The 12,839-nt window shown below is 38.2% G+C and overlaps 1 protein-coding gene across 1 annotated transcript in view; it reads right to left on the bottom strand.

Moving 5' to 3' along the window:
• Positions 1 to 12,839, bottom strand: part of LOC144452213 (xanthine dehydrogenase/oxidase-like) — a 48,312-nt gene that overhangs the window by 12,470 nt on the left and 23,003 nt on the right. Inside the window, exons 14-20 of the mRNA XM_078143266.1 lie at positions 12,087 to 12,252; positions 11,367 to 11,453; positions 10,570 to 10,687; positions 4,757 to 4,808; positions 3,507 to 3,636; positions 2,820 to 2,939; positions 2,166 to 2,390 (exon numbers count right to left, since the gene is read on the bottom strand). Coding sequence (XP_077999392.1) covers positions 2,166 to 2,390; positions 2,820 to 2,939; positions 3,507 to 3,636; positions 4,757 to 4,808; positions 10,570 to 10,687; positions 11,367 to 11,453; positions 12,087 to 12,252 — 898 coding nt within the window. The remainder of the gene's footprint in view (positions 1 to 2,165; positions 2,391 to 2,819; positions 2,940 to 3,506; positions 3,637 to 4,756; positions 4,809 to 10,569; positions 10,688 to 11,366; positions 11,454 to 12,086; positions 12,253 to 12,839) is intronic.

Raw genomic sequence — 12,839 nt, 5'->3', positions numbered from 1 at the left:
GATGCATTCCCATTAAATTTCAGCCCAATCTGCTCAGTAGTTTTGAAAATTATTGACTTTTGACCAAAAAGACACATTTTTAGCCCTAATTTGCATATTACTGATGGAATCATCATGTTTATATGAACAAATCTTACTTTACACCCCCTCAAGAATGTTTCCACCAAATTTCGCACCAATCTGCCCAATAGTTTCTGAGTTTAACTTTTTTTACAAAAAAAATCACATTTTTGACCCAAATCACAAACTGGTGGTAAGATCATTTTGATTTGAAAAATTTCTCATTAGAACACCATAAGTAATGTTCCCACCAAATATCAAGCCAATCGGTCAGGTGGTTTTTGAGTTTAAGTCGTTTACATACATACACACACACAGACGCCGGACAATGCCTATAGCACTACTGTACTTAGGTTCAGTTGTGCTAAAAATGGCATTAAGTCAGATATACAGGACAAATGCTGATTTCATATTGGTTGAACAGGTAATTATAAATAAGTGTTGAAAATAATTGTTGAGTCTTTTAAACGCGGTTTGAAAACCTATCTTTTTAATATGTACTATCATTGATTCGTTTTTGCTTTGCTGTACATTTATTTCACCGCAGGACTGTGTGTTCTTAACCCTACCACTTGCATTGTGTATTTTTAAATTTTGCATATTCTTTTTAGAGTTTATGTACATCGCACTGTGACGTATGTGTAGTGCGTTTTCTAAGAAATTAAAATAATAAATGATAATAATAATAATAATAAATAATTAATTTTAAACTTTACATTATATAATATTATATTATAGCATTACCAATTCCAGTGAATTTTGTGACGTCATCGCTGTACATTATTACTGATAATGTACTCCGTTATTGGGCATCGTGGCCCCGGAACGAGCATAACAATACAAGCTTATTTGTTCTGTTTCTTCATACGCCTAGGTATTTTTTCGAAATGCATGATGTTACTTATGATTGTCATTTCCACTGTTTAAAAATACAACGCATTCATGAAACAAATTTGTGTTCACAGCAGTTCATTGGAGTGTATGTGTGTGTGTACGTGTACGTACGTGTGTCGCTATGATTAGTATTCAGCTTCCGGGCCGAACATGGCAGACGATGTTCAGCGCTGTGTATATTATACGTTGTTTTGCGTTTCTCGGTCTACAAATTCACTGGAATTGGCAAAACTATAAAATAATAACAATAATGTACGTCCTCCCAGTCCATAATGGACTCAAGCAAACTTTGCACTCCATAATGGGCTCGGCTGTCGCCTCGCCCATTATGTCGTTCAAAGTTTGCTTTCGTCCATCATGGGCTGGGAGGGCGTACATTATTGTTTAAATAATCTATGCAACATGTAAACATTTCACACATATCATTGTAACATTCAATCCACATGACTGCTTCAAGTACTTTCAACATAAGCAAAAGGATGAAGGAGGAACAATATTTGAGAATCTGCACAGTTATCTATATATTTTTCTATTTTTACTTCTTTTTTCTACTTTACTCAATAAAGGTGATACTCTAAATGACTAGTGTGTTTATTTCCACTACTGCATCTCTTACCTTTATCACTTAATCAGCTAAATCACTAGCGTGTACACATAGGATGTGAATGGATGGATATATTTTCATCCATAAAAGACACACATTGAATGTTCAAAGAGGGGATTAAGACCATTTACACCCTATGTGTACACTCTAGTGAATTAGCTGATAACAGATAAAGGTACGAGATAATTTAAAAGTAGTTAAAATAAAACACACTAGTCGTTTATACTATCGTCTTTACTGAGTAAATTTACTTTTAAAAAAGGAGAAAAAATAGAAGAATATAGAGAAGACATGGTACATGTAGATTCTCAAATATTCTTCCTCCTATCCCTATGTATGGAATTCACACCAGCAATTCATTGCAGGCATGAAATGTTGTCAAGAATGATGTATTCACTTTTCATTGAAGCAACGCATGATTTGATCAACCTTTGCTTTGAACCCATAGTAGAATATCCTGGTATAACGAGGATATCTCTTCCATAAACAATTTCAGTGCTTAACTCACTCTTTAAATAATCTACAATCACTGATGATATATACTATTGTAATATCATGTCAGTTTCTGGCTCAACATTTTACACTGACACTTTATAATCATACAAACCTGTGTTGCAGTTAGATTCTGTGTTGAAGAAATTATCTCCATTTCACCATCTTCTCCATTTGGTATTGCAATGCATGCATTCGTCTCCAAGTAGAAGTGCTCTTGGCCACCAATTTTCATCTCTCCTTCTATCACATGGTCAGACAAATTTTCGAATCCAACTTGAACGTTGCCCTTCTCTATAGTCCTGATTGGTTTGTAGTATGATTCATGTGTAATGGCTTCCTATCCAGTAGAAAGCAACATTTAACAACATTTACTGCATATAGTCAGCCTTTGAACACTACTTGATATTTGAAACAGTTTATTCTCAACAGAAAAGCTTGAACATCCTAAGAATTATCTTTCAGCAGTTTACAAATATTTCACATGGTATATGGTATACATACATACATACATGCACACACACATATACATATACATATGTATATATACACACACACATGCAGTCCAGCATGCATGCAGTGACTGTGTATATACATACACATACTGGTACATCCATCCATCCATACATACATATTTGCATACACACACACACACACACACACACACACACACACACACACACACACACACACACACACACACACAGTTTAGCATTTAACAAAGACTGACAGATACTGAAGCTTGACAACTACTGAGTTTAATTCTTACCTCAATGGTAATGATAGGTTCCAGCTCATTATACTCCACAGATACAAGTTTAGCAGCTCTCTGTGCAAGGGTATGACTATCAGCAACTATTGCACCAATCACTTGACCAACACATGTTACCTAGGAAGAAAATGAGTCATAGCAATTCAATGAACTGTTTCAATTCACAACCATAGTTGTATTCAGCACAAAGTGTGGTTTATAGCATATTGCCATCTGACTGATCTTGCATCCGAGTGAGTTTCAATTTGTAGGGAAAATACTGCTGTATTGATTTTTTTTTCATGATGGAGTTGGAGAAGATATTCTTTAAATTTTGCAATAACTCTGATATTAGGATCTTCATGTGTGTTCTTCTATATATACACTTTGCCATTTTCATGTTGCCTATAATAATGCCTTTGGAATATTGTTAAAAGCACCTGGATGTAAGTGAGCTAATATCAGTATTTCTAAAAGATATTTGTGTATAGTAATATTATGATATTTGGAAGTAAATAATGCACTTTATGCTCTCAATTTTGCCTTAGCCTTTAATAAAAAGAGTGAAATTATTTACTTCATCATTTTTTGTTTTTTCTTACAATTTCAGCTTTAAGACTTTGAAATTTGTACATTTTATACATATGAGCTAGTTCTCAAAATAAACTATTAATATTTATTATTATGATTATTATCTATACTTACTTTGTCAGTGGCAAAGACTTCTTCATCAGTTGCTGTACTAAACCCAGTGACATTACTACCAGGAACATCAACGTGTGTAACTAATGTATGTACCCCTAGCAGGGACAGGGCTTCAGATGCATCAATAGATCTGAATAGGATATACATCACGTTTGTATAATAAATTAAGAGAAATTGTTTATGAATGGTACAATGGATGATTTCTTAGACACAGGCAGAGATGGATAATTCCAAGCTTGTGGTCACACCATTTTTTATAGTTTTTAAAATGAAGAATTTCTGTCAAGAGTTTCTTTATTCGTCCAAATAAATTTTTTGAATGGTAACCCCAGCAGCAGCGCTCTAGCCAAAGTGATGAAGAAGCAGGAGGAAACTGGAATACTCAGGGGGAAAATCTGCATTGTTTGACAGGGTCAAACTGAACATCACCCTTCTTACATACAGATGTGGTTACATTTTAATCAAAGCAAGCTGATGCTTTGTGGGTTCGAACTCGGACTTCAGAGAGAAGAGGTGTATGATCTAACTGCTTGACAACCTGAAAACCTACACTGAGAAGAAAATATTCTATTAATTATCATACATTATCGGAGTATACAAAGTGTATAAACATTTATCTGTTGCTTTATTTGTAGCTGTGAGTCAGTGTGAGATTATCTATTTAATAATATTCAATTTTTAGTCAATTTATTATTACAATGAATACTTGCACATATGGATTACAAGACACCGGCACCCCAGATTTGACAACGTGAGGGGAACAATTTGGTCATGGTTGCTGAACCTAGGGCAATGCAACAAGCTGGGAACAAAATGTGTGTAACAGAACTCTCCACATATTTTCAAAAGAGCATTACAGTTTAAGTGGGTTTGTATAGACAATCCATGTCTTTATTACTGGTAGTCACTATTAAGAAGTGAAGAACAACACAGAAAATGAATGGTAACTTCATGTCTGCTGTATTTCTCCGACAATACTCAACTATTCTGGCCTTAACTTCTAGCCCTGAATGGTTTGATGGTACAGCACTCCTAGTGGCCAAACCGTGAAATCTCTTATCCCTCTGATAAGTGAACTATGACCTATTAAAGTGTCATGGAATTCAGTATTCAGTAATTCTAAACTCAATACAAGTTAGTTTGCTGTCCTAAATTTTCTATCATAGGTTTTATTATTTGCTGATTATAGACATGATAAGTGTTGAAATTCTTACCTAAATAAATGTAGAAGCCCAATTTATTCTACTCACCGTATCTCAGCATGAGCTTTTGTACTTGTCACCATTGCAAGGTATAATTCACCTAAGATAAAAAGCAAAAGGTTGCGCGGCAGAGTAAGCAACTAAGTTGTAGTTTTTGATGGTTGCATCAGTAAGCAGCACAATAGCAGTAATATTAGTATAGCAATAATAGGAGTTATTATTGAAGTAGCACAGCAAGTTGCATCCATGTACTCTGTGAGGTACACCATGATAGGGCACCTAGCTCACACATCAGTCAACCCACAGCAGGATGGTGTGGGCAGAGAGACATGACAAATCTCAGTTTACAAGTTGTAGTGTTACTTAAAAACACAAAATCTGATATTAGAATATTTCCAAACAATAAAAGAGAAGATATGTGTAGTTGGGATGAAAATGTTTCTTTGGAGCAAATGTTCTGTTTCCATGCTACATGTATATATAGTCTATGGTACTATATCAAACAGTTAAGACTGGTCTCATTGTAAAAACAGAAATCACCTTAGTACACAAATTGGAAAATTTGCCTACCTTAAGGACGTCAAATTAGAAGTCTTCGAGGGAACGTAGCAGTAACTACAGTAGCTTTCCCTAATTCATCGCTAGGTGTCGTCCTTCCATAGTACTATAAAAGCCTGAAAAGGCTACCTTACGTCATTACCTTTCTGAGCAGCGTGTAGAGGTTCCATATCGTGATAGCTGGTACCATAGGTCATAAGCAACTTGTGCTGACCAAATTTAGCAATTAAGCTAGAATTTTGCTCAATTACGAGCGGTAATTTATATGCAACATAGTGCAAAACAATGGTACTAAGACCAATAAACAAGAGCACAAAGGCATGGGACCAGTGGAACCTACAATGAACAAGAATACTGATTATAACTGTTTAACACAGTAAATAGGGTAGAAAAGTCAACTCACCAGAAAATTGGCATCGGGCTGGGTGGGAGGGAAAGACGTAGTAGTTACTGCTACGTTCCCTCGAAGACTTCTAATTTGACGTCCTTAAGGTAGGCAAATTTTCCAAGTCTTCATCAGTTACTGCACAGTAACTACAGTAGCTGATTACATAGCTGGATGCCTATTGGTGGGTTGAATTGTCAGTCTCCTGAACAGCCCTAAGTATCAAACGTCCAGTCTCTGAGCTGTCTGTATGACGGCGATAGAACCGTGTGAATGTAGATTCTGAAGTCCAGTCACCAAGTTGGAGAATCTGAGCAGTAGTTGCTCCTTGACGTATTGCTGCCGATGTTGCTGCTCCCCTAGTGCTGTGGGCTCTAAACTTATTTGTATCAATGCCTGCCCTAGCAAGTGTAGTCTTTATCCATCTTGCAATAGTCTGAGAAGTAACCTCATTAAAAGGTTTAACAAATGAAATAAATAATCTTGATGGTCGGGTTTTCCCCATTGTTACTACATAATCTCTTAACTTGGTAGTTCTCCATATATATGTAGAAACGTAATATTTGACATCCAATGCCTTGTCACCAAAACTTGGACACTTCACCACCCGCGAAGGCCTGGTAACAGTTGATGTCTTGGTTAAACTTGGGATAACAAAAGTACATTCTCTATCCGATATATTACAGTATCTTAAGTCCAAATAACTTAAAGTCTGTCCTCTATCTGAGGAGGTTAGTGCAATTAAAGTTGCAGTCTTAAGAGTGAGTTGCTTCAGGCTTAGACTCCTTGCTGGATGCAGGGACTTTAAATAGTGCAGAACTTTCGCTACACTCCAGGTTGTTGGGTAACGTGGTAAAGGTGGCCTAACACGAAAGAAACCTTTAAATAATCTTGTAATAAGTGGATGTGATCCAACTGGTTCATTATTAATGTGCAAATGTACAGAAGAGATAGCAGATCTGTATCCATTTAAGGTACTATATGCAAGCCTATGTCTATTGAATAACCCAGTAAGGAATTCTACTACCTGAATTACAGGACATGAAACGGGATTGGTATTCTGTTGTACACACCAGCTAGCGAAGCGCTTCCACTTGCTGTCGTAGAGTCTAGAAGTCTTGATGCAGATTGCCTTGATGAGGATCTCTGTAGCCTGCTGTGAAAGTCCAAGACCTCTGTAGTGTGACCGGAGAGTTGCCAAACGGCTAGAGGAGTCAAACTGAACTTGGGTTGATTCCCTGTGTGTGGTTCCCTGAGTAAGTCTGTGCAATCTGGCAGAAGTACCGGGTAGTTGCTGGTTAACTGTAGTAACATTGGATACCACGGTTTCGTTTTCCATACTGGTGCTACAAACAGCGTTCTTGCTCTGTCCTGTTGTATTTTCCTTAGACATTTCAGTATTAGTAGATGTGGTGGAAACATGTACAACTCTTTCTCTGCCCATGAGAGAGAGAATGCGTCGACTGCAAAAGCTTTGGGGTCTAACTTCCATGACACATACAGGGGAAGTTGAGCTGTATTTCGACTTGCGAATAAGTCTATTTCTGGTAGGTGAAACCTGCTGCAAACCTGTCTGAAAAGGTCTGGTTTGAGTTGAAAGTCGTGTTGATCTGTAAATATCCTGGACTGATGGTCTGCTAATGTATTGTCTATTCCTGGTAAGTATTCTACTGCAAGGGTAATATTTTGAGTTTCGCACAATTGCCAAACTTGTAGGGCTACTGCACATAGTTCCCTGGATCTGACTCCCCCCTGGTGATTTAGATAAGCCACTGCTGACGTGTTGTCTAGCTGTACTGTTACGGAGAGGTCTGACCTGTTTTGGACAAATGTCTGTATGGATAGAAGAGCGGCCTTTATTTCCAGAATGTTGATATGTAATTCCTTTTCCTGTAAAGTCCAACGTCCCTGTGTTGCCTGATGACCACATACTGCTCCCCAACCACTGAGTGAGGCATCTGCCTGGATAGTTAAGTCTGGAGGTGGAGGATGTATCAGTCGACCGTTGTGTGTGGAGGCCTGATTTATCCACCACTGAAGATCGGACTTCGACTCCTTTGAAAGGAGTATTGGGATTTCCCAAGAGACTTCTGGAAAAACCTTGTGAACTAACTGACGTTGTAGACTTCGATAATGGCATGCAGCAATGGCCATGGAACCCCTTGCGTTTTCTATTAATCCCAACATTCTTGCTAATTGACGCAAAGAGACTGACTGTCTGTTTAAGAGGTGGGTTGCAAATCCGATAATGGTTTGTAGCTTGTCCTGAGGTAATGAGACTGTCATCAGCTCTGTGTTGTAGGTACGACCTAGATGGGTGAGTACCTGTGTTGGGATTAGATGTGATTTTTTCAAGTTGGGTATGAACCCGAGTCGTTGGAAGAGACCTAGAAGGTAGTTGTTGTTTCTCTGACACAGTTCTCTGGTTTCTGCTACATTGATTATATCGTCTATGAAACTGCTGCAAAGGATTCCCCGTGAACGAGCATGAGCAAGTGGGATTTTCATAACCTTTGTGAATAGCCTTGGTGCTGAAGTGAGCCCGAATGGTAGGCAAGTGTATTGGTAGCGCTGGTCTATCCACTGGAAACAAAGATATTTTTGATGATCTGCATGAATGGGAATCATGAAGTATGCATCTGTGAGATCTATTGACGTCATGAAATAACCCTGGCTTAACAACTGTTCTATGACAGGATGGCTCTCCATTTTGAAAGATATCTTTTTGATGTGTCTGTTCAGTTCTTTGAGGTCTATGATTACCCTGTAATCCCCTGATGGTTTTGGAACAGTGAAAATTCTGGAAACAAACTGACCTGGTTGATGTTTGACTGGAACTATGGCCTGCTTGTGAAGTAAATTTTCTATTTCTGTCTGAATGATTTGATACTGCTTGCTGGATGTTGGGTTGGTAATTGGCTGGATTGACTGAACTGGAGTTGATGTTAACTGAAGTTTGTAACCTTGAATGACCTTTGAAATCCAAGTGTTTTGTGTAATTGTTTTCCAAGTATTTAGGAAATACTGGAGTCTGCCTGCAACTGGTATTGATGACTTTACAAGTTCACTGCTTATTCTGGTTGGAAGAGGTGTAATTACCTTTTCCTTGTGGTCTGCCTGAGCCCTTTTGGTACTTCTTCTTATTGTCTTGGTTGTAGTTGTTTCGTTGATAGTTTTTTCCACCCTTGTAATATCCAGACTGGTTTCCGGTTTGTTTGACTGACCTGTTGTCATTTCTGGAAACGATACGAAAAGCATTGACTGACTTCTTGGAGTCGTTTATGGCCTTTACCAAGTTTCCACCAAAAAATCCCTGTGATGTCGGCTTGGCATCTTGTAATAAATCTTTGTATTCACTACGAAAGAATGGCTTCAATCTTGCCTGACGAACCTCAGCTAGCGCGTAGCTCGCAGTAGTCATAAGATGGATAGCATCTCCAAGTGCCTCTCTAATTGTTGGTACGTGCTGTACCGGGTCAAATTCTGGAGAAATAATGGTTTCCAGGGCTTGAAGAACTGGGCGAATAGACAAGTTAAAGTTCTGATGAACCTTGTAATACGGACGGTCATGGTTACGATAGCTTGACTTGCTAGATTTGATTAGATTCTGTACGGAAGACGGCAATTCCTGTGCCTTGAAGTATGGCTCGAATTGGTCTGGTACCGTGTACTTCTCTTTTAACTGTTGAACTACAGAATACGATAAGGGACGGTCTGCTCTTCTAGAGAACCATTCGGCCGTGGAGGCGTCCATGTTCCAACCCGGAACAGCAGCGTGATAGTCAGGAACTTGAGCATACGCAGACGTGGATTCGTCAAATATAGGCTCGTTCCAGGATGAAACTGTTATAGGCAGAGAAGACGCAACTTCAGAATTACCAGACTTGTCAGAATCACTCACTTCGGACCCGGAATTATCATACTCGGTTTGTACAATACGTCTCTGCTTTGTAGGAATTGGTGCACTTACCCTCGAAGTTTTGTGTTTCCTACCAATACTCAAACTCGGTAACCCTGCCTGTTGAGTGGGCGTACAACTACAAGATGGCGGCCCGCATGTGGAAGCATGTGTTATGCTAATACCGTCGACCTGGTCTTGGTCACTACGTGTACGTGGTCCGCCCGGTGCGCTATCCGACCGCTGCTGGGCTAGAAGTTGTGCGACTTGCGTCGCTATTTGAAGAATGGAATCTGGAGCAGAACTAGTCGAAGGAAAGTCTTCAATAGCTGTAGGTAAAACTTCTTCGGTTTCTGAAACCTCGGAGACGATACTGTTGGTAACGGTATTATTGTCTTCATCAGGGTTTACTGGCGTTGAGTCCCGTCTTACGTTCGGCTGAGTAACAGATACGGACGACTTACAAGACTTCTTGCCTTTTTTCGACTTGCCTTTCCCTGACATAGTAAATGAGGAAGGAACGACCGGTAACACTGTCTGAGATGTTACCGTTACAGCGTGAAGAAAGGTAATGACGTAAGGTAGCCTTTTCAGGCTTTTATAGTACTATGGAAGGACGACACCTAGCGATGAATTAGGGAAAGCTACTGTAGTTACTGTGCAGTAACTGATGAAGACTTCAAAGAGTGTCAAGACAAAGAGATTGTGGTAAAAATGATGTCATCACCAGAGGTTTCCCCATAAACCCTTGCAGCAGGAAAGTCCAATATGGTTGAACACATGTCAAGTGCAGTAGGATTTTGTTACAAGATTTCAAAGTTGAGTTAGTTATTGAGATGCTATTTTATCCCCCCCCCCCCTTAAGTCACTAAAGTTGATAGAAGTAGTAATCAACACGTGTAATAAATGCAGAAATTATTAGTCTTACTGGACTTTTCCTTCAAAATTTTCAATTATTGTTTGTTGTTTACTACAGTACAACATCATGTTCAGTTTGTAACGCCTGTTATCTCTAGATACCTTGTATTGGGGGAATGTCATCACAATAGCGAGCTTCTCCTGTAGCTTGTTTGAAGGCAGATGAATGAACCATTGGTCTACCTACAGCATCATCAACAGGTTGACCTGGTGCAACTTCCTGTCAAAACAAAAAGAAAAGTTTTTAATATCATGTCAAAAACAAAAGCACTGAGCCCTTGCCTGAGTGAGGGCGCTAATACAGCTTGGTATGATGAATCAGTGTCACTAAACTTATCTTTGATGTCATTTCGTAATACAAGTATGTTACTTCTGTATACCCCTACTATATAGCACTGGACTGGACACTTTGACAAGTCCAACACTATACAGAAGATTGTGTAGGTATTACGTTAGTCAGCAAAAAGTCTTCTTTCATCTGTGTGCCCTCAGAATCCAATGTTGCAAATATTTTTCAGTTCTTTATAAGAATAATATTTTTCACAAGATATTCAGGTTTTTATACTGAAATTCATCCTCAGAAAAAAAAGCTTTCTCTTGAATTTGAAGAAATTCTTAGTCAGGTAATTAAGTTCACATCTGTTTACACACTACTTAGACCCGCATTTTAAAAGAGTTAACTAGATACACAGTAAGTTTCTAGCAAGATATTATTCGAAATCTTTCACCTGGAGGCTATAAACAGGGAAGTGATGGAAGCGTTTCAAATAAGGAAGTGGTGCTTTAAAACTGCGGTTATCATGAGTCAGAGGTCATAATATGGCTGACATTCATAGACATATACTGCTATGGGTATGTCATAATGTGTCCCTTATACAGTGAAAGTCTGAACAAACTACCTGGTACATTTGAGTGCTGCGTATACTGTCCTTCTGAATTCCAGACAGGCTACTTCTGAATGAGTATGGAACGGATGCCTCTGCTACCTGTCAACAAATGATAAGATAACTGTTATCAGTAAACTTATTGATCAACATGTAGTGCTAAGCAAACATACAACTATCATGAGGAGATAACTTAATCACAGCAAATTTGAAGTAGATGCTGTATGTACTCTACTAGTCCATCTCTAGCCAACGTGATGTAGACCACCATTTCAGGTCACCAGTACTTTACAATATTTTACCTACAACTCTCTGATTTGTTCTCTCAGATTTTAGTTCATTAAAGTCAGACAAATATCCCACCAGTGTGCACAATTTTGTGAAAACATTTTTGTCACTTTCAAATTGTAGAATACACCACTGATTAGTTCTTGAATACCTATTTTCATTGCTTCACATATCAGAAACTTCAATTTGTCAATAGACTTTCTTTGAAAACTTGCAGGATATTTGCATGGAATTAACGAAAACATCATGTTCTGACTCCATCAAACATAGTGATGTCTTTTACAAGATATATAATAACAAAAGAAATTTCGATATTAACAATCTCTTACACAACTGTCTAATACCCACTTTGGTGACATTGAAAAATATTTTATTCAAAGTATTGTGTTTCATTTAGTTGTCAGTACATTTTAATACTGTGAATCTTCAAGTACCATAGTGCCATACCTCTTTCGCATTTAGTTTATCCAATACACTCAGATAGAATTTGAAGAAGAAGCTGGCAGTCAGAGTTCTCCGGTATTCTATCATTCCACCAGGAGCAGACGGTGACAGAGGAAGATCTTCAGCAAGGTATTCACACACACTATCAATCAAACCATCATTCCATTTCCTGGAGTAAAATATAATTGTTAAAAAAAAACCTAGTCCAGTGGTCGTCTGATACTGGCATATATGGATATAGTACCTATCGTTTGTTGGCAAACATGATGCGTCACTTTGGAAACTGGGTCACACATCCAAAGTTCATACCACCATTTGACCTACTTGCATGATGCCCGAGGTCACAAGGGAATTTAAAGTCTTTGGTAAATCGTGTAACTTTAATTATGCTTAGCATCAAAGTTTTTGTTTGATCTTTTCTAGTTACAGTTACTGTCTAAGCTTTCCATAGCATGTGACCCTTAGGTTTACATATCAGACGACTTGCAGTGTTTTAACCCCTTACAATGCCATGTCTGCATATATGCAGACAGTCCGGTTCCCAGCCCACATCTACATCTATAATCAATTGTAGTATGGGCCACAAACTTGACTAGTTTGTTTCAAACTATTTTTGTGGTCCAGCCATAAACTCTGTATTCATCCATCAGTTTATGTGTAATATTTATTCCACTGTCTCTTTTACTTTCTCTCTTGTTATGTTGATATGATTTTGAGTTTGTGGCAAATAAAATACTATATTCATATATATGCAGG

The sequence above is a fragment of the Glandiceps talaboti genome, chromosome 2, assembly GCF_964340395.1.
Source record: "Glandiceps talaboti chromosome 2, keGlaTala1.1, whole genome shotgun sequence".
Lineage (NCBI taxonomy): Eukaryota > Metazoa > Hemichordata > Enteropneusta > Spengelidae > Glandiceps > Glandiceps talaboti.
This window is presented reverse-complemented; position numbering and strand designations above follow the sequence as displayed.